Source organism: Bombus bifarius, unplaced genomic scaffold (assembly GCF_011952205.1).
Source record: "Bombus bifarius isolate JDL3187 unplaced genomic scaffold, Bbif_JDL3187 scf7180000009343, whole genome shotgun sequence".
NCBI classification, from domain to species: domain Eukaryota; kingdom Metazoa; phylum Arthropoda; class Insecta; order Hymenoptera; family Apidae; genus Bombus; species Bombus bifarius.
In genome coordinates, this window is record NW_022885057.1 from 1,629,709 (window position 1) to 1,653,496 (window position 23,788).

The 23,788-nt window shown below is 34.3% G+C and overlaps 1 protein-coding gene and 1 long non-coding RNA gene across 4 annotated transcripts in view; one reads left to right on the forward strand and one right to left on the reverse strand.

Annotated features, from left to right (window-relative positions):
* Window positions 1–443, forward strand: part of LOC117215073 (lachesin-like) — a 181,443-nt gene extending 181,000 nt beyond the window's left edge. For 2 of the 3 annotated variants that reach the window (XM_033461495.1, XM_033461493.1), the window contains exon 9: window positions 178–428. In XM_033461495.1, coding sequence (XP_033317386.1) covers window positions 178–428 — 251 coding nt within the window. Of the gene's footprint in view, window positions 1–177 lie in introns of all 3 variants that reach the window. The other variant, XM_033461494.1, reaches the window with a different exon arrangement.
* On the reverse strand, window positions 148–18,949 carry LOC117215074. Its single transcript, XR_004489016.1, has 2 exons — window positions 18,901–18,949; window positions 148–434 (listed from the first exon to the last, which is right to left on the reverse strand). It is a non-coding gene; the product is annotated as an uncharacterized LOC117215074 (long non-coding RNA).
* Between the last annotated feature and the right edge of the window lie 4,839 nt (window positions 18,950–23,788).

Below are 23,788 nucleotides of genomic sequence, written 5' to 3' on the forward strand. Positions count from 1 at the left end.
ATTTCCATTTTTTGTATAATATTTTAAATATCTTTTTAAAAAATACACTATATTCTTCCTATTATTGATGAAGAATCTGACGAGCGATATTTTCCATTAAACTTCGTCCTCTTCGATAAAACCGAGAAAAATGAAAAATTTTATTAATTCAACTTAAAATGATTTCGTTTATTTCAGATATGGATCTACCGAAACACTCGAAGAAACTGGGAGACCGAAGATTGGACAGTGACACGAACGAAGCGGTCAACGATCGAGATCACAGACTGACTAACGTGTATCAAGGCTCTTTACGGGAAACGGGTTCAACCTTGGAACCATTCTTCAACGGCGACGACGCATCCTCGTCGACGTCCTCAAACGACATTTTACCACCCGCCTCTTGTATTCTTCTAATAACATTGTCCCAACTGCTCGCTTTGACGTAAAGAACACTATAAAAAGAAAACACGTGAATACAGAAGGAACGAAGAATCATGCGTTTACTTCAACGACGACGGTCGATCATTTTTTTTCCCGTGTGTCGATGCATATCGATTTCTGTGCTGCGTTATACTCGTCGACAGAGAGAAAGCAAGTTGATTTGAGAAAGATTAGTAACAAGTTTGTGTTGATATCTCATCGTTGCATTTGTTCAATCCCTCCATCGATGATACACTACCGGATCTAGCTGACGAATTAGAATCGAAAGAGGTTGTATCTGTTTGAAGAGTTCGTTCGGTAAGTAATGATACATACAGATTTCTATCTCATGTTATATAGTTTTAAAATTCTATCATTTTTAATTTTTGTTAATTTGGTTTAATTTGGTTTAATATTTTACCAAGTATTCATTTTGAATTTTATTCATTTTTGGTTAGAAAATGTTATTTTCATTTATTTATTTATAATTCGTTTCTTGTCTTTATTTGAATTTTTTCCTTTTTATGTATTTATCGTGGATATTATAAAATAAGATCACAAAACGACATGAAAATATTTTTCGACGTATTTCGAGCAAAATATTTCTTACATACTTCTCCTATACAACTTGTACAAATTTTGATATTTCATTTTACTTGGATTTAACTTTTTCTACAACTTTTCGCAACGTATTTGCCTAGTTTGAAAGTACTAAGTATCGTGTAATGTAAAAGCAAGTTTAACTGAATTAGAAGAATTTTATACGAAACTTCATGATCTTCATCGTTGAAGGACTGATAAAAATATCGTACGAGCCTTATACATTTTTATCTAAAATTGGATAATTCATTATGCTGGACCAAAATATATATCGCATCATTCCGACTTGAATGAAAAACTGTTATTTATTCGAACTTTGTTATTAGTTCTTTGAATTTTAAAAATTCGTAACTTCTGATTAAAGCAAATTTGCAAAACACAGAAGTTAGAATGGTAAACAATTAGCGCCCACATTTTGTATTTATTTATTACAAAATTTTCAATTATCATATTTCTACCTAAATATTAATTTTCCATATTTTTTTCTATCCATGTGTAACATTTTCTCTAGAAAGCTGAACTGAACAACAAATTATCAATCCAGAAAAATAAGTATTTAACTAATATTTAAATTTTATTAACAAACCTTTTAGTAGAATCTTATCTTCGAACATTTTATAACATTTCATTTATTATTTTACTAGTGAATAATTTCACTAGATTAAATTTTGGTTATTTGTAAACAACACGTTTTGCAAGTAATACGCAAACGCTTGGCAAGCGATAGATTTAAATTCGTTACGTCGCCGAGGTAGGCATTTTTATCTCTCCAATTAAGAAGACACGTCTCGTTAGAGCAATTTCACCATCCACCTGTTACTCTGTAATCCACTTGACCTACGTGTATAAGTCCACACTTTAATGTAGCACCACTTACACGATCTTTCAACAAAAGAACCAGACCAGAGAAGTATTTTAAAGTGGTTTTAAAAATACGCGCCAATGTGCCAGGTAGTTAAATACAGTAAATGACTATAAAAACTAAACCGCTCGAAGAAAACAGGAAAAACATTTAAAGAACCGAAAAAACAGTACGCTTGGCTTACTAAATTATCTTTTTCATCAATTCGCGCGTAATTTCAGACGAATTGTTAAACAATACGAAATTCATTATAGTTGGACCTAGTTAATTAGTACGTAATATATACAATGATCCGAAAATGCTTTTTATAGTCACTCCTAACAGTAACTTTTATTTAAAGGAAACATGCATAAAATCAAAAACAGGATTACAAATTACTGCCAAATAGAATATCAATAGAAACAACGAAACAAAAAGTAATGATTTTCTGATTTCTCCATCTCATTAATTCTCTCAAATTAATCACCCCTTTCAGTTACCAAATAATACTTGGTAAAAAGAGGGTAATTGTTTCGGCTGGACAATTTATCGAACGAATTTCTACTCGAATTTTTCCTCGCGTACACCGCTTGAACAAATGGAGAAAAATCGACGGACTGATTCCTTGTTTATTCAGACCGCGAAACGAGTCGAACCTTTAGTCGTACCGCGATAAACTTGGGTCACGAGTACAATTGCACGTCGACCAACAGGGGTACGTTATTGTATCAGAGCTGACGAACGTGAAATTAATATTCTAATGAATATCGGAGAAACGTAACGGCAGAACGAAGATCTCGTCGTGAATCTCGTCATATCGAACAGCTCGCTCCACCGTGCGATTGTCCGTTCTAGGCTTAACGAGATATCTCGTTAGCACTGCATGTTCGCCTTCTCTATCTCTCTTCGACGACCGGTCTGTCGAATTGTCCGATCTGTTGCAATGATAGAATTATTAAACCCCGGGCTCGTTTACTTTTTTCTTGTCCCATCCTCATCTCTACCCTTGTTTTTCCCCTACTTTTCTCTGTCCCTTTTCACGTTATGTTTCACGGATTCACGTGTCTTTTTTCAACGTGTGAACACGCATATGGAGGGCATGGAATAAAATCTGTTCCCTTCATATCCGACTCGCTGGATTATTATGATCGTTGACGGGGATATCAGACAACCGAGATAAATGTGAACGAATGAAATTTAGTTACGCAAATGTTGCTCATCATCGGTTCACAAAGGATCATGTGCGTAGATGCTACATTGATCAACTCTATAAGATAAAAGGAGCGATGATATTGCAAATACTATTTTTTAAATTCACTTTAGAATTTGCTATCCTTTATATCTTCTTCTTGCGACGAATAAACTTATTGACGTAAATAAATCGTGTATTTGTATGATGAAAGTAAAAAATTAACAAAAAGTAGAATTGAGCAGTTTGATTTCTAAGAAATCATGCAGAGATTGTTTAACAATTTGTTGTTCGACAGCTCTTGATCATTTTTCCTTTCATTTAATGTTTCTAGTGAGGTTTTTAATTCTGTTATTTTGATTCCTTGTTGAAGTGTCAGAAAATCTTGGAATATGTCTTCTGGGGTCTTTACAAATTTTTCTATACTAATAAATACAATTAAAAATGCCAGATACATATATACTATTCGTACATCATATCCGTTTCACTAGAATATCTAAAATTTGGACGCAAATATTCAAAAGAAATTTCACTGTTGGTGTAGGTATCATCGAGAGGAAACATATAAATTATATCATTCTATTCTCTTGTTTCTTGTATTACGTAGGAGGACAAGGAATAAATTGGCAATTATTAATAACCTATACGAATCCAATACATATCCCTAATCAATTATAAAGTAGCGATATGATTTCACATTTTTAAGCAACGATTAGGAGTACACAAGTCTGAAAATATTGTTAGATTTGTAATAAATACGAAAAAAATTGTACAGACGAACTGAGTTTATGGTAATCGTTACACGAATGCAAAGTTAATGTACTTTTCGTGAGAAAAGATTTTATCAAGCTTAGAAAACTTTTGAATAAGTTTTGCCAATTAAACTTCATCCACTTTGGTAGCATATTATACGTTTCGTGGATGTCCCAATGTTTAATAAATTCAAAAATGAAAAACAGTTTATTCTTGTGAAATGGAAATTTATTATCACAATTGTTTACATATTTACATATTAATTACCGACATTTAATACAATATCGATTGATAATTAGCTAGAAGAATTTTATTTGTTTCTTAATTTCAGTAATTTTTTCTAGTTACTCGTAACTTTCATTGGACTTTCATTCCTTAAAAATTTGTTTTTCCTCAAAAATTATATCACTTACACGGAAAAGATAAACTCCCATCATACCGAAAAATATTACGCCTCTGATCAAGATATCATCGATTTTCTGATCTATAAAATTTTGAAATGAAATTTTATATATATAACGATGCAAAAATTACAAAGTAAGCACGTATACGTTATACGAAAATGACAGTATAACGATAACGATAAACGCAGTTTCCTGACAAAGTATAGTTAATTCATTCAGCGTGCAGCGTGCGTTTTGCTCCCTTTTACAAGAAAGTCTCGTCGCTCATATACACGAATAAAAGGAAAAAGAGAGGAAAAACTGGAAGAAAAAAGAAAGCAAGAGACGAGATAAAGATCAAAAACAAAAGAGTCGTGCAATAAAGCACAAACTCATTAATTAAAGTCGTCGTATGAGCAAGAAATGAAGTTGTATCCGTGCTTTCGATACTGTTATATCGGTGTGCATGCACAGAACGCCACATTGTTCGTATGATGAGCTTCCACCGTATGTAGTGTAAAAACGAATAAAAAAATATTATGAAAAAACGAAGAAACGCAAAAGTGGAAAATATTCCGAGCTAGTAAGAATGTAAGAAATGTATCCCTTTGCTTTTGCAACCAACAAATAAAGAGAGAGAAAAGTATCGTTGAGCATTATTATGGCGAGTCATGGATGATTCTGTACGGATGTATGAGAGGGTGTGTGTGCATCTTAAACGGGTATGTAATGTTAGGAAATATATGTACGATTTTTACGTACAAAAAGAAAACGAGCAAAATTTCATTTATCCTATGTATATAGATAGGTTATGCGGTTTTTTAAATTTACATATTTTGAATTATCATATACATGATAATGATATATGATAATAAATAATATTATATTTGTGAGATGGAACTATATCATCTTGAGTTATATTATTAATATTGTGGAGGATGTTTAATATATTTTTGAAGTTTCTGTTGGAATAAAGAGACTGACATATGATTTATTTCTCACTATAAATCAAAGTAAAATTAAAGTTTAGATTTATAAATAGATCGCACTTTTGCTAGACAACTTCAGATTTGTTGAGAAAACGCAGTTTTCTAGGATTCTTTACGAATAATATTCCTTTCAATCATATTAAAAGGGTATTAAAAAGAAAGTAAAATAATTCACTTCAGTTGGAAGAACGTGCCAAAGTGTGTGAATTTGAAGTAGTGATGCCGCGTTTCATCTATTAATCGCTTTTGATCTTCCCTTTTAAATACATTCTAGTTAATGAAATTTTGTTTTAGAGGGATGTATCAGTGTTTGATGCAAAATGTTAATGTTACAACAATGTTTCCGATAACGACATCATCCTGTTAATAATTAAGAAATCTTTTATCGGACAATTTTGTGTAAACAAAGCAACTAGTTCACAGAAGATCGTACGGAACATTTTATTTAATTAGTAGCTGAAATATAACGAACGCCAGTTTAAACAAATTTCCCTTTAACTTATTCGACGGAACAAATTCCTTTGTTGCGTGAGAAAATAATCCTTGTTCTTGACGTCCGATTTAATAATTACAGTCAAAGATTTATTTAAAAGAAAAAGTGCGGTTCGTTTAAGAAGAAAGTAAGAAATTACGCGAAGATTTTTAATTTTGTTACTCTTCCAGTGATAATAATTCATTAATTGAAATTTTTATGGTAGAAATCTTATAGTTCATGGCTTAATATCATTTTTAATGTGGTAAATTTGAAATGCGGAATTCAAATATTTGAGAATTTAATATGAATGAAAATTCAGCAACGATTCAGAAGACGAAAAATAGAAAACAAGGAAGATGGTTCCATATAAGTTGATAATTCACAAACAAACAACATTTCTACACGCAATTGCAAACATGCGAAATGAATGGATATGAATGAATCGATGACTGTTAGTAACTAGAAAGAAGAAATTATGCGACATTTAATATTAGTGAATATGAGAATACATTTATGTGTAGATTGTGTAAAATACGAAATATAATGAAACGATATTATTAAAGTTATTGAATTGTTGGCTGTAGGTGTTTACGACGTTTATATGATATATATATAATATATATATAATATATATAATATATATATATAATAGAGTGTAAGATATAAATAAAATATGAAATCAAATTACATAAAAAAATCGGCTTTCCATGGTTTGGTAACATGAAACAAAATCTTAAATATCGAAAAGGATTCCATCAACCATTTTCTTTAAACAATAACACGAAAATGAAAAAGAGAAAAGTTGATAGAATTTTTATCGTTAGATAATTTAATTAACATTAACAAAGAAATTTATTCACAGATTATCATCATGAATATCATCGATCATTTCTAAATTATAAATTTCAATTCATCTGCAAAATTATAGGGAGAATGAAACGTGTAAGTGAATGAAATGTATATTTATGCAAAGCGAAACAATCGATATAAAAGCGTATTGTAAAATATACTATATTATTTAATTATTAGTACACTGATTCTGAGTGGATGTAAATATTTTTGTTCTACGAACCGTTTTTATTCTATTATATTAAAAGATCCAGATAAATCTCATGTTACGAGGCAATCGGGAAACATAGCATGTTTAAAAAAATTAAAGGAAATCGCATAAATATAATATATCTCTAAAAATGTACCGAATTTAATAGAGTAAGTCGATCGACGCGCGGGTGAAAACTATCAACGAGAAACAGAAATTAAAGCTCATATCGGATAACATATCGGGTGGCTTTTCACCCCCGTTGAATTTTTCCTTACATATCCGGGAAATACTTTTTTGGGATTTCTAACTCGAATTTTAAGCGATTTCGACCGAAGTCTTCGAGACTTTCAGGACCTGGATTTGTGTGATGTAAGTTATTTTATTTTGAAAATGCTCTGTCACATTGTCAATATTGTAATTAATTTCATTAGGTAACCAAAGATGGCTTAACATTTATGAGAGACTACGATCATCGTAAGTAATTATAATATCAGTATTTTCTTTTTTTTATACAGAATCCTCATCAATTTATTAACAAGTGCACTATTTATATTTTTATTTTAAATTTAAAAACTCGAAAGATTAAAAGTTCGAAGATTCAAAACTTCCGAAATTTGACAACCATTATTTACATAGCGTTGATACATTTTTTGATATTCGATAAAAAATAACTAAAATATTAACAAAAATGACAGAGCATTCCCTGCGAAAATCACGATTTACACTTAAAGAACATAATATACAATTTTATTTAGCATCGACGTATCCATTCGAATTGGCTTTTTGTGCTTCGTCATTTACCAAATGCTAAATTAGTGTTAGTTCCATTGCCATTAATTAACAATAAGTAATATTCGATCGATATATGTGCGGATTTGATAATAAACCAAAATAAAAGAGAGTAACTAAAAAAGAAGAAGTAAACATATATGAATGGTTAGTCTTTGAGGAGGACTGAAAATCGCCCTCCTATAAATGGCCTGGCCTTAATATATTTTGCACTATACATACATACATAACGTACATTATTTAAGAAGAAAGAAATAAAAAATGAACGAACAGAAGGATTTGTCATATTGTGAATACGATCATCTTCCCCTTCGAGAGTCGAATATTTAAGTGCGTAGCCGCACACTGTACAATAATTACGCGCATACATATATGATATAAATATAACATATGCATATATACATACGGTATAATATATGAATATGATTAACGATATGCATACTTGCGTCGATGTAATTAAATAATGTATCGTGTAATAACGTGATCCCGTGATGGATACTTGTACTAAGCCTACCAATGAATTATCGCACTGCTGATACCAACGGAGATAAATATATATATGAAACTGAATAAAGAAACGATTAATGTATAAATCTCATTGTCAATCATTTTTAGTATCTGTGTAGTCAACGTTTAAAATTATGTGTCGTGATATTTACATAGGTAGATATTTTATTAGAAATTTTCAACGTTTAATTGATGTTGCAAATTTTATTTTTCATCTTGTTAAATTGAAAAAATTCCGTTTTTATTAGAAATTTAAAATGACAAAATATACTTGATCACCGATATTTGTATAAATTGGAAAAATGTTTATAACTATTCATCATTACAACGTATTTATATCAACGTATAATATCATTTCTGTCATATTACATGCAAGAGACTCATTTCGAAGTTCATCAGGATTCCTACTCTATAAATATATATTGTATAGATATATGTTGTATTATATACAGCATATCAAAACGTCGCATTGACCTAGATGATTATTCAGTTTAATGACCTGCCGTTGTCGTTCTTTAACGGCAGTCTAACGAGCCTACATAAATTAATTAATATAAATATCGAGCATTAATCGGGTGTGGAACGGTACACAAAAATTTTAACGCTTATATTTTAAACTTTACATACCAAAAATTACACAAACATTTCATGGTATATGTATGACCGTATAGCAACTAGTACGTAGTACAAGTTAATGTATGATCAGACGTTACTAATAAATATTCATACGATATTTAAATAAAATTAAAAATTAAAAAAGTATTAACTCAACTAATCGACGTAGATCGCTGAACCTCCGAAACTTACAATCTCATAATATTTTCAATCACTCGGGAGTAAGAAAGAATAATAAACAAATTTCGCTATCGTCCCAATCTGAATAATTTCTCAACTTTCACACGAACCTATTACAATTATGCAATTTCATTTTACCAAAAATACATCAGGTACTTTCACCATCCAATGAGATCCAATTTACAACTCCCGTTTACAACTCCCTGCTACCTTTCTTCAGCGAAGAAAAAAAAGGGGAAAGAAGGTAAAAAGAGAAGAAAAAAAATGTGTACATATTTCTACACGAATCGTTCTATCAGAAAATACTGAGAGTCTGCCGAGAACGCGAACACTCACGTAGGGGAAAAAAGTGACAGCATATTCGGACATTGATAGTCGTTGACCCTGAACAGAATCATCCAACTTGCTGCCCTTCGCTTGCGTCGTACAAAGACCGCAAAGGGTACGCGTTTCCATTTATATCGTTCAAAGAGACATCGGGCAACGACCGTTATTCGGGGATCAAATGGAATGAGTGTTGTACCGTGTTTAGCCGGCACGTCATGAAATGACTGATGGCCAAACACCGAAACCCGTTCCGCCTGCTCTCGGATTTTGGGTCTAACAAAATGAAACCATTGAATATCGGTGACCTCGAACCGGAAAGGCCTTTCTCTCTCTGATTCGTGCACAGACAAATTGCACCTTTCTTCCCTCAATGTTCGCTCAAGGATCGCTTTGTTACTTTCCACAAAGTTCTATATAGAGATCTTTGAAATTAATATAATATTTACTTTTGTATGGAATAATTGAGATTTGGAAGAAATCGAAGGCAAGAAGGTTGAATTAATTCTTCAGCTTTCGACAGATTTCGAAAGCCTGAAACTCGTACTAACAATAATAATTGAATTTACAAACCATGCTGTCTTAATGAAAACGCCAACTAATTATTTTGTTTTAATTTAACAAGGCCGAGATTCCTGGCAACAATTCGATTACGGACTAATTATGACTTCAATAGGATTTAACAAGACCGAGATTTCTGGTAACAATTTGATTACAGGCTAGTTATGATTTAAATAGGATTTCGTTTGATTCCGGAGAAAGGCATCGACTTTAATAAACGACGGAGCGGACGATAATTACAAATCGTTTAATCAATTCTAAATAAACGCGTTCGAATTGTAGGACAACGGAATGTAGACATTATTATTACAGTAATTTATATTCGGTCATTCTTCCAGGATGATATGTCGGTAGCGCGGAAATGTTTCGGCAAAGTTGCGAACCAAATCCAATTCAAACGGACACGAGTAATAAAAGCCAAATTGTTTCTGTCCGATTTGAACAATGAAAGTACGAAGAATGATTAATTAAGCGATACACGTGATAAACGGATATGGCATAAACGTCCGTTCAATCGGTACATTATCGTGTACGATGGAAAATATGTACTCATCGAGGGCATTATACGTTGTGACAACGAGTCACGTCGATGCATGTTATTATATTTTGCATTGCTCGTGTGAAATTCGTTGCCAAATCGATGCTCCGCGTCGCGTATACTGCGAATAAAATAGATGGCCTGGCCGAAAGTACCGGGCTCAGAAAGCTTCTATGGTGCGATCGTTTACATTAATCTATTTTTTAACGGATAAATATGAGCCAATCCATTTTAAAGTCGCTTGACACAAAATGAATTTAAAGAAAGTTTAGGCTGATTTGTTTTGATATGTAAATTAAAAATTATTATAATCATATTTACAGAGTTAACTTTCAATTCGATTTAATATAAAGGCCACGAATAAAAAACATGATAAGTTACATTCCCAGTCTTTTCAATAAATCCTACACTAAAAATATCGTTTCATTCGATTTTGGGACGAGGTAAGAAGTTTTAGAACGTTTTTGTCACTCTCTGTCACACAACAAAAATGGACTTGTCGGATTTCCTTGTATTTAGACGCCAATATTTAACAATATATCTCTTCAAAATTACGAGGAAACCAGTAAAAATCTCTTTAACACATTAGTCATACGCTAGTCTAACATCAAATTTTAACTCACGATGCTCCCACAAAAATTCCATAATCACCAAAGCTGGCATATCAGTAGCTAAAAGAAAGCACGACTTGAAAAATACGCTTTGTCTCAAGTTGACATCTCAATTAACATCGAAGATACTCGAGTTTAAAGTATAACGTACAAAACGTACCATTTAAAACGAGCATAAATGTGAACGATCTGTCATGACCTGGTTTTTTTCTGGAAATGCGTACGTCGCGTAGTAATAGCAAAAAGACGCCCACTCAGCGTCCGTCACTGACCGCCGCACAACCATCAAGCTTGAGATAGGGCAGCGCTCGCGTGCGAGGCAAAGATATTCGACCACCCAAAAGGCATAGCCACGTTAAAATATTCAAAATTATTCTCCGCTTCAAACGACGATATCTCTGAAACGATACGATGGATCGAAACGAGACAAAAAGCATTTAAAAAGGAAAAATCCTGCCTTTTTTCGCTTATAGAAGACACGTTATCATATTTTATAAACCAGCTGTAATATAAAAGTATGTAAAACTTTGTTTTTGAAGCAATTAATTTTGTTGTTGGTGTCGTAACGATTCAAAGGGTGTGCATAGTATAAGCAGTAATATGAAAAATATTGAAAAATGTAAACATTTAACAGGAATAGCGGTGAGAAATATGGTGGAAGAAAGATTTAAATTTTATTGGAATTAAAATCAAGAAGGACAATTCATTGGGTTATGGATTGAGATAATGATATAATGAAATATTATAACTGAATGTATTAAAATATTAAAGTAATAATTTTATATACATTTTTTACATAAAAATCGAAGCGAGGAAATCGATTAGAATTTACGTACAATATAGAAAATACACGATACTTCTTAGCAAACTTGTTCATGCTAAGTCTACATTGATTGTGAACAAACATTATTAATACTTAAAAAATCGTAACGCCAGTTAGCTAATTTTCATCAGTCAAAGTTCATTCGATAAACCGATAGGATTGGTCATCATCTCGATGGCTCGATATTAGGGGAGAAGAATAACATCTTGCTATGACAGTCTATATCGCTGTAGACATCTCATCTAGATTCAATACACTCGAAGATAGTACTTGGCCAACTGGACTAACATAACTTTGCCAACCGATGACCAAATAAATTGCAGATACCGCATCCTCGCCGGCTGGGATATGACCTCGATGATTATTCAATTTAATGAGCTATTGTAGACGCTCTCTGAAACGTGACGTTTACACCGCAACCGATTTCCAAGCCTCAAACGATCGGTCGTTCATGCTTAACGAGTTCGCGACTCTCCCTGTCCCTCTTGCCCTATTCCTCCGTCACTCTCGTTTCCACGCTATATCTTGATGCTGTAGAATTCTCTCCATCCATCCACGAACGCGTGAAAGTCCCCTCTGGCTCATGTACACACGCGTCCAGAAGGCCACCAATACGGGAAAGGTTTACGGCGCGTTCCTCTTGCTAGAATTTCGATCCTATGACAACCACGCAATTCTAGCCGACCGATAATTAATAGACACTTGGAATCGAATTAATCCGCAATACGACGACAGGATGGCTCTCCACGTCCGGCCATTAATTAAGGATCAGCACTCAAGGCGACAGCAATGGAATCGCGATACGATCAAAATAGTAAATAAAATTTCCACGTGCATTCTCATTAATTAAATTGCATTTATTCGGTCGCATCGGTCGCCAATCGATGTCTGGTTTTTCGACGCCGACAAACAACTGGCCGTCTGTGGTTATTAACGAAACTGTTCGAATTCACCGATACACTGATTCGCCAAAGTATTTGGACACTCGCCACGGAAAACATTTATGTGCATATTGTATGTGTCATATAAAACATTTTGAAATATCATTAGCACTGTAATGAGACACGACTGGCACGATTATATTGGTCAAATTTGATATCAATCTGAAATGTAAATAGAAATTACGAGATGTGTTTGCAATAAATTTCTAATCCTGTCTAACTCCGATGCCATGAACTGAATTCGCTTCGATTTTGCGAATCGTGTACATTGTAGTCGAGACTGCAGCGATTTTGGTCGACCTGATTTTCGGGTGAAATCGCGTAAAACGAGGGACAGCTCTGAAATTTTTAGCAGATGTTTTGCAGTATTCGTTGGTAATGTTTTAATACCTAAACATGGCGAACAAAAATGGGCGTATCGATCGAAGCATACACGATGTTACAATTGTTGTGATGGAGTTGAAATCAATTAAACTCGTATTAGTGTTGAATTTAGTTTAACTATAATTCGGTGGTCCGATATATTTCAGCAATTAATTACTCAAGTTACCACGAAAGATTCCCTGTAGACATTCTGTTCGTTTGTATCGCAATTTTAAAACTAGAGAATTAGTTAATAAAGTTTTTATTTCACAAAAAATATCTTAATTTAAAGCATCTCCCTGCAGAAGAATAAAATTACATTTAAATAATATAAATAATATAAATAATAAATAATAATAATATAAACAATAAATGCAAAAGAATAATTTTATCAATTAACATAATGAGACTAATCGTATATTCGACTGCAAATTTTATCATCGAACATTCATTCAACTTTCATTGTTAACTCTTCAGTTTTCTTAAAATTTTAACATTCTGGAATGTCAAGCCAGAAGCATTTTTCTACTCCTGTTTTCACAGGAAATGAAACTTACATGGAATATTGCCATGTTGAAGCTCCATCTTAAAGAAACCAACAGTCTGCCAAATATTTTAAAGAATTTCAATATTTACAGAATCGAGAAATCGAGTACCTCGTCCACAAAGAATAAGAAACCACCGGGAAATATTCAACCGGGGAAAAAAGCCCATAACGGAAGAAGTTTTACGATGGCCGTCGCGATTTATTCTATCTGCCATCGAAATCAAAGAAAACTCCTCGATGGCGTAAGTCAAACGGTACGTTTAATCATACGAAGAACACTAAAGTCAAAAGTGAAAGGATAAAAAAGAATAAACCGCTTCAATGAGGAGAAACGAGGAAAATAAAGGAAGAGAAAAAACCTTACTAAAACGGCGAGTAGAAGCGAGAGTAATAGAAGCTAGTGACGAGAAAGAAGAACCGAAGTAGCGATCTCTCATAGTACATACATATCTATACAGTACATGTATATCGAGAGACTCGTTTCGAGGCGAGTCACGTACGGGCCGGATGGCCAGAGTCCGAAGTGGACGGCAGAAAAAGGGTCGGCTCGTTAATCCAGATCGGCGCGGAAACACCGGAAAAGATGGAGAAAACGGTTACGTCGAAGAGAGGAGGATAAAAGGTCGAACAAATCGTAGGTAGAAGCAGACAGAGACGATGAACAAACAGAAGAGATAGAGACGGAGGTAAGAGAAAAGAGAGCGAGCGACTGAAAGGAGGCTTCCGGGCATTGATGACGACGAACGGATAATCGTAAGAAGGAACGATGCAGAATATTTGATAACGACCGCTTTACTGGGGAAAAACTATAATTTTGATCATTTTTCATTAATAGACTGCGAATTATTACAATGTGACTAACGAGTGTAAACACAAATTCATATTTTACTAGGCTAAATACTACGCTGAAGAAATAAAATCTAAATATAGATTTCACTCTCTAAATATTATAATGACTAATTTACTTTGAATATTGCCATATATTCCGCGCATTCTATCCCTTTCTTCATCTTTAAATTTCCCATGAATGCATAAAGAAGATGCAGTCTATCATTAAATTTTTATATTCTTAAGAATCTTCTCAGTCAACTCACATTATTGAATCTTACGAAATTCCGCTCGGGCACCAGACGACATTAGTCTGCGCAATGTCCGATAATTCTTCGTAGTTCGACAGTCGTTTTCAAACACCGTCCTGTGTTCATGACTTGAAAGAGGTTGTGAAAGAGCGCAAGGGTGGTAAGAAGGGTAGCGAAAAAGTGGAGGATGTCGAGGAGGAGAAGAGTGCTAGAGAAGAGACTCGAAGAGAAGGCGGAGAGCTAGATGACCGAGATAGGATAGAAGGCTGATATCATAAGTGGCTGCGAATCCTTTATAACTGAGGGAACTCGTGGGCTGAGCGAGGAGAGTTTGGAATTTTTGATGTAGTAGCAAGCAGATATGAATATCGGAAAGTTCCCAAAGGAATTCCACGGGATCGTCGAGGAGAAAAAGGGGATGGGAGACGAGAAGGCAACCCCTCTGGATTCTGGGTTCTAGATAGTGGATGGAGAGAGAAAGAGAAAGGGTTGAGGAGGAAACGAAGAAAAAAGTGGGGAAGGTAATCCTGTCTTTCTGTTAGCGCTCGTTCGAGCGGCGAAAAGTTTGAGAAATCGCCGCGAACCCGATAAATTTGCCGCCAAACAAGTCGCGATTTTGTGGAACGATGAAACCGGGAGCTGAGCTGCGTAAACGAATCGCCGAATTAAGATTCCAATGCCAGCGACGCGCTATAGAAATTCTTATGAGGTAGTATGGGATTAAAAGCCTTTGCATGGGATTGAAAGTTTTCGAGAAGAAGAAATTAACCTTCTATAATTTGGAAATTGACGTGACCCAATTTATATTTTTTTATGTCTTTGTACGGTTGCTAGAAACAGATTGATAGCAATTGTTAATAGCAAATTAGCGACGACGCTAGTCTCATCAGAGTAATACTGGTTTATGCGACGGAACATCGTTCATTCTTGGATAATATAGTGGCAGAGCGTCGACATTGCTAAAATCAGCCATAAAATAATGCAATAACGTGTCTTTACAGTGTGTTTGCAAATAGTTTGCCGCGGCGGAATATTTGGCGCTACATCAATACTGTTTCCGGGCTTATCAAATTCATTTGTGGGATATCAAGAAACTTCGGCTCTTGGGTATAACAAACTTACATCTCGACTCTCGGTTCTATCTCTCTCTCCCTTTACCCTTGTCTTGCACTTCCTGTACCGACCAGGAATAAAGGAAAACTTTGATGTTCCCAATTACGTGTCTGAGCTACAGTTGTTCGGATGATATGCTTGTAAACGGTTACCTCGATGACCGTAACTCGTTTACCAACTCTGCTTCAAACGTACTCGAATAACTGTGACGTCCGATCGTTCGAGACAAAGCGCCCCAACAATGCTTTAAAGATATATATATATGTACGTATAGGAAGCGAAGTCGAGAGAAGTGTAATTGTTCGAACGACTTTCGATTGCGGTGATAATCTCGGTGCTTACTTTAATTTCAGATAATTAAAGATTAACAGTGTTGGTTAACGATCCTCGGTCACCGCACCGCGTGTCTGAGATAATATCACTGTGTTAATGCTATTTGCTAACTGATACCTCTGTTGCTGTCAAGTTATTTATCTTTACAGCTTAATTGTGTATAAACTTAATTACCTTAACTTAGTGTGTTTGGAATGTAGGTGACTTATAATAGATTGAGTTAAGTCATTTTATAAATATATGGAATATTTTAAATAACTTCATGTACAGGGTGTTCGGCTACAAGTGTTAGGGAATTTAAAGGGTGATTCTTGAAGACGAAATAGAACGAAAGTCAAGAATTAAAAAATTGCGTTTTCGGCTTTGTTTTTTAGTTATTGACAATTAAAAATGAGTCAAAATATCCCTGCATGCGAGCAAACCTCCTTACACGAACGAAAATAAGTCAGCCTAAGCAACAGGGTGCACAGGGATCTTTAAATCGAACGATACATGGGCAGCAGCTTACCTCGGACGATTCGTAGAGAAGAAGACTATGACATTTGAAGACGTAAACCATTCTGCGCGACATTTTTTTAAAAAAATCGTAGATTAAAAATTATACCTACCTAGTCATTAAAATCTGTAACATGTCAAAAATCGCCTCATGAGATTTTCAAGCAGAGAAGATTAATATTTTCTTGAATCTTTTGCCTTCATAAATAATTAATAAATAATAGCGCACATAAACAATGTTTATACAAATTTTTTACACGCACCACGATCATTCCGTCCACGTGTTTCCACAAAAAAATCACACACACATCGCGAGTGTCCAGTCTTTGCAGAAAAATCGTACCAAAAATAGCAATCGTTTTATATTAAACGTCCAATATAGTCTGTTTTCTTGCGAACAAAGTATACAATGACTACGATACATACAACACGCACTGTATACACACTACACACCCAAATCACTCGCGTTAATCATATAATCGCGGAATTAAATAACAAAGATTAAAGAAATAACAAAGAATACAAAACTAAAGAAAATAAAAAAAAGTTCAAAGAACTAAAAGTGAAAAGGCCCAAAAACATCTACAGCAGAATAGCTTAAATGCTAAATCTACGATTAACTCCAACTTTTACTGTATACAAAGACGCTAGAAAATAAGGATACGTGTAAATAAATTTTTGTAGCTACCAAATGTTCTACCACAGTAACCTTCAAAACGAATCATTCGCTTGTAAATTTCACAGCTGTCTATTCATTCGATACCCAGACTATCCAAAATCCTATAAAATAAGAAATCCTGATATAAGAAACTAAATACGCAAATCTCAAGAAATCCTTCAGAAATAATCAATTCTCACTGGCGAGTACGTGAAATCAACTGGTGATTTTCCAGACAAAGGCCCGATGAATCATTTTTACCGCAAACAAAGGGCTCGTGTGTGCTTCTCATGATGGCAAAGGTAAAGAGCGGCGAGGCACGTTTCGCGCTCTATCGCGAATCTTACGCGACGTGTAAACCCATAAAACGTCGACCTTTGTAACCGGGAGAGGGTTGTGAAGCAAGTTAGGGCCCGGTGGAGCCGCAATCTTCCAGAACCGCGTAATAACCTGCCGTCGTTGTTTCCGGATTTTATCACGACCCTACATTTTTAATGAGACCAATGTTACATTACAACAACAACATCAAACTATAGTCGTACGATGCTTCTAATGAACACGTTTGTCGCGATTCGTCGAAACGATCGGTCGTAACGCGCTCAAACCGGTCGTTAAAGGATGTACGTGTGTTAGATAGGTGAGACGCGACAGAAAATGGAATTTGTTTTCCGTGGATTTTAGAAAAGCTGCATGATGTAGAGGAATTCCACGAGTTTCAAAAAATGTGTTAAATAGATTCGTGTTACAGTACGATTGCTGCAACAGGAATTTGCAAAGTAAGCTTCAAAAACCATATATTTTCGACAGATCATAAAAATTTCAGCGTTGAATGATACGCGTTACATAAAACATTTACTGACAAACCTAATCGATGTAAGCTTTCGTTAAATTCCAAAGCCGTATAATTCAAGAGGGAATTTACATATTAAAATTCCCATTTGAGAAAGATAAATACTCTTCTGAAACTTATTCGAACTCTATTAAGATAAATCTTATATTCAACGAATAAATTCAAACTTAGCAAATTCAAACAAAGCATAGCTTAGAAACCACGGTCGCGTTAACACAGCCAATTTCTCATGAAAGCGTAATTTTTTTACAGTTCTTTAACCTCTTCGATACGGTTGAATTTTGTGCGAGGCTGTTTTTCTGTACGGCAGAGTTTGACGCGAATTACGCGTAAACGATACAGCACTGCAATGTGTGACGGATAATGCTATTCAATGCTATGCAAGCACATTGGAATGAAGTTTTTGACAATTCAATTATAACTTTTCTTAAAGATATGATGCACATACTTTAACTTTAATAATTTACTGTAACAATTAATAATACAATTGAATGTGATATATCTTAAAGCACGGTACGACACATAGAGCTACGTCACAATTTTCACACTCAGAGCGCGATAGTGTTTTTCAAATTGCATTTCGTCTCCTATTTTTGAGGTTGAAGATTCTAAAAAATTATAAGGATACGGATCAGCATATTAAAAAGAGAATCTAATAATGGTATATTTATTTTAACGAAAAACAACAAATGATATCTGACACTGGCGTATCAAAAACGAAGACTATATATTTTGCCTGTATATTGTTAACGCTATTATAAAACATTGCGAGGACAAAAAAGGTGTGAAGCAAAACAAATGAAATGAATCATTTAGTTCAAACGGCTAAGAGGTTAAAATATGAATCTCGAAGAAAAATAAACATGTACTAAATGTAATTGTTACGCCACGAGACTTACCATAAGCCGTATTCCTAACCGTCGCTCGTGGCACTACAGTGTCGCAGACAGATCGTCTTATAGGACCGGTGAAATATATACAATGTAGCGATAAGCACATAGTTCTAGAAACGTCGATTCGCCTTCGGTCCGTTATTTCATATACACAAAGAAGGTGGCATACGTGATCACGTATAGGCGCGAACGGTAGCGTGATCCGAGCGTAGTGAAGGTCGTCTCCGAGAGAAGACAAAGATCGAAGGGCAATCAGTACCATTTGAGGATTCAAACGTTATGCATCGAGAGGTTCTGACGAATAACATTAAAGTCGCTTAGTCTACCGAATACATCAAGAAATATTATAAAGTTGGGTCAAATTCCTGTGTCAAACTAATTGTATAATCGTTAAATAATTTGTGGCGTGTTCATTATATTATTTTAAATATTGTCAAATATACAAGTTTATGTTAACCCTGTTAATTCAGTGTTAAACTCATTAAACCACCTCTGTTATCTTAATCGAAACAGGGGAACGATTAATTCGCGGCGTCAATTATCCAAATCGTAGCGAGAATTTACGCCTCTCGTTGACGCGTTTTCCTCGCGACCGCGTTTCTCCGCGAAAGGTCGTAACAGTAATTATAACTTTTATTTCAGAAAACCGTCTTTCAAATATGAATTTCAATACTTTCTTACAAAGTATGAATTTTCCCTATTGACAAATAAATGTAATTTCTACAATCCCGTTCTCCTTTACGAAATATTGAATTTCCTATTACAAATACATTAGTTTCGTCCTTTTTCTTCCATATAATTTCGTAATGAGTGATAAAACTAATTTACATTTTTACTATTTTATAAACATCAAGTTAAAGTTATTAGATGTGTAATTAAAGTAAGGAAAAGCAAGGAAAATATACACTCCAGATTTAAAATCGTAAGAATATGGATACTAAACTTATAAAACTTATTATCACAGTCATATTTATTGACTGATCGTATTAAACAAAGCTGAATCAAAATACACATATATATATTATATATATATAATATTATAATTAATACTTTGTAGCTTATACATTGATTCACTGCGACTTTGTTACGTTGATTTAATTTTGAATTATTTTTTGAACATAGATCTAATTAAAACTCCTAAAAACATTAAAACAGAAAAGAGCATGGCGAAAGTGAATATTTCCCAAATATAAAAGAAATTTCATAAATTTCTTCTTACAATTAAAATATGAATAATATAATACGATGCGCATGATCAATGTAATTTCCAAATTATTTTTGTTAATTAATTCGATTGCTAACTTCGAATTCTAATGTGATACCTGCTGCAAAACACGAATTTACAGACTACACTCGCCATGAATAACGCGACTCAATAACACTTCGCGGTTCACTCGACGCTAATAGGAATATCTTCAACATGATTAGGAATTTCAATGACGCATTGGATTTCAGCTAGAGACAATCAGGTCCTTTTCGAGCTCATTTTATACAATTCCGCGAATATTTACCGAAAGATACTTGCAATTAGTGTACACCCGTTATTTAGCAATTAACTTAATCGAGGATCATTCGGTGAAGTTGCATTAAGCTTGTGTATGAGTCATTAACGTAATTAGGAGTAATTATTGTAGTTAATATAGCATACCGGTAATAAATAGCAATTTAGGGATTGACGATAGTTATTAAATAATAATAATTTAATTATCGGTCCTATTATTCGTAATTAAATCGTTACTCTAATTACTGTCTGGCACTAATTTGATTTTAACAGAAAATATATGAACTAGTGAATATGTATAATAAAAGAATGCAATTATTAGACTATAAAAAATTATATAATATAGCAACAAGAAATTGTTAAATATATTGTATAATTATATATCCATTTCAACTTTATTATACTTCTGTAGAGCGTACTTGTACTTCATTAACGTCGACATTTTATCTCCTTGTCTTCCACGATATTAATATTTAAATAAGAATAAAAAAAGATAAAAATTCGAAAAGCTAGCACATTATTCGTCACGAGGATCGTTTCTGTCCATTTTTCATTGACAATTTATCCACACATGAATGGCCGACAAGTTTGAGTTGGGTTAGGGCTCGTCTCGCGTAAAAAGTCGTTGGAACAGAATGATAGCTAAAACTTTCCGAGGTACTATTATAACTTGTTACCTCGTAACAAAGAGAAAGTTTTTCAAATACTTTCGTACCACCGCCATAAGCCTACGTTCTTTCTGGCGAGGAGCGTGTCGTGTTACAGTGTTTAACGCGCTGGGTATTTCCAAAGATTTAATATGATTTAAAAAGGAGGGAAATGTTAAATATAATTTCTGACTGTTTCTAGCTAAATGTTCTTATGGCATTTCCACAAAGGAAAAAGAGGAATTTCTCGAGTTTCGTTTAATTAAAATCTTGTAGATTCACTTTCCAATAATCAGCAAAATCCTTGCTAGTTTCAAAGGTCTGACAAAAAGCCTGAAAATGGGAGAAATCCGAAAGTCGTAAAAATAAAGTTACTGGAAACCAAAGAAATCTCTAGCGAAATTCTTGATATTCATCTAAAATTCCGGATTTTTCTTCCCTATTAACTGATCTGTCGTAAACTTCTCAATAATGGTACAACGCATCTCTTTCATTCTTGCTATTTTTTTTTGTTCTGAAGTTCTTTTCTTGTTAATTTTCTCACAAATTACTTGATGAACTTCACGATCTTTTAAATAAAGGATGTCGAAAAACGATAATCAAAATTATTTCCCAGGTAAGTTCTATATGCCTACTACCTTACCATAAGGATAAGTGCAACATACTTCTTTAGTTGAAATAATAAATATATAACGCATAATATATTCATACAAGCTTCCCGTGTCAAATGATCAAACATTTCCATGAACCACCATAAGTCTGAAACGGAAGCGAAGAGTAGACAACATTATTTTGAAGAACATGGTGAAGAAAAAATCGGAGCATATCTAGGTTAATGAAAGCCATTCGAAGTAAGAACCTTTCGTTCGGAAAGAGTTAAGAGGCTAAAACAGTTAATTCCGCGATCGTGTCTTTGGCCCATTGTCTTTTGCTCTTTAACCGGACCGGATATCGTGATTCGAGGCCTGGCAGAGCCCGGTAGAAACTTTCATTCCAGCTAGTTTCTACTCCATTTACCGTTGTCAGTGTAGTATACGTACAGTTCGCGTGATCTGCTTAAAACAGTAAAGTGTGGTTGCCCGCTACTGGCGTTGCGTTAATCAATTTTATCGCGAAGTCGATTCCATCGGGATATCGCGTACCAAGGCGAAGCCTCTCTCTCTCTCTCTCTCTCTCTCTCTCTCTCTCTCTTTCTCTCTCTCTCCTTGTGTATGTGGAAAGCTGGCCCGTGTCCGCAATATTAATTGGCCGGCGCATAACACAGCAATAACATTAGTCGAATAATATAATAATGCTATCGGCACTGGGCCACCGAGCCGGCCGAGCTTCCACAGTATCCGCTAGCCGAATTTGATGACGAAGCACGACAAACATATTTGCATAATATATATTTCGTTATCACGTAAAACGCGAAACGGAGACCTGTAATCAGCGCTGGCCATGTGTAATCGTTGATGGTTAATGCTGTAATAAGAATGCTTTGAATTTCGGTTTGTCGGTTGCAAAGTGGTGAATGTTATTTGTGGTTTGAACGTGTTGCGATACGTGCCGGGGTGGATTATTAAATTATATGAACAGATAGATGGTTATTTTTTTATACAATCAAATGTAAAAACTACAAGGGAAGAATATGATAAGTTACCTTTGGCTTTTTTGTAAAAATATATTGATTCGTGAAACTGATCTTTTATTTGATTTTGGGAGATTCCAAAGATATTGATTACCATAGTTTAATAACGACATTACGTCGTTAGATTGTAAAGGAAAATTGAGAAAAGTAAAAGGGGGAAGGAATTACTCAATATCTAAGAGCACTAAAACTGAATTACTTTGACCGTCTAAAAATCGCTTCGTTCAATCAAATCACCCAAACTACCACAACGATTCAAAGATTCTTCTCATCAAGAATCGCGTCGAACGACTTTACCACAGAATCCTGATCGCAAAGTCGCATAGCTTTGCATAACTTAAAAACTCCTCGTCGCTTTAAGAAACTGTCGCAAGTAAAGCAACCTGACGTATCCTCTCCGGAATAACCAGGCCAGTCAAGAATTTTTCAACCTGTCTAGTATCGAATTCTCTCCTCGATCAAACTATACGTTTTTTCTTCTAATCGACATGTAATTCACAGCGAAATCAGAAATCATTGTTAAACAACGATCAGAATTCATGCATTTAATCATGATCACACACCAAACGCTTAATCATCCTCGTCTCAATATTCTATTCTACTCAACAATATCTGTAACCAATTATATTCAATATACTTATAATCCTATACTCATAATCCAATGATCGTGTAAGAGTACGCATTTTTCTTTTGCGAATATTCGTGATCTAAAGTAATTAAATTGGCGATCAAGTCACAAGACTGTGATCGATATTCAACTATCTACTCATGAACAAAATTGTTGAGAATTGTGGATCGTAATCTCCGAAATGAATATGTAAGGACACTTTTATTACATATGGGGATGATAATAAAATAGTTTTATATTTATATAATATGTGATTTACAAGATGTTCATAGATATCCGTTACACTTGTTTCAGCACTCTTCTAGTTTCACTTTTTACCATGCGTACGGAACAGTGATATTCTTTTGTTCTACGAGATGCTGCGCACGCACATACTCGCACACATAATCACACACATATATGCGTATCACTACTGCGCGGCTGATCCGGTGTAGCGCACAAAATTACATATAATTCAATAAAAACGGTCAAGTATCAAATAATTATCC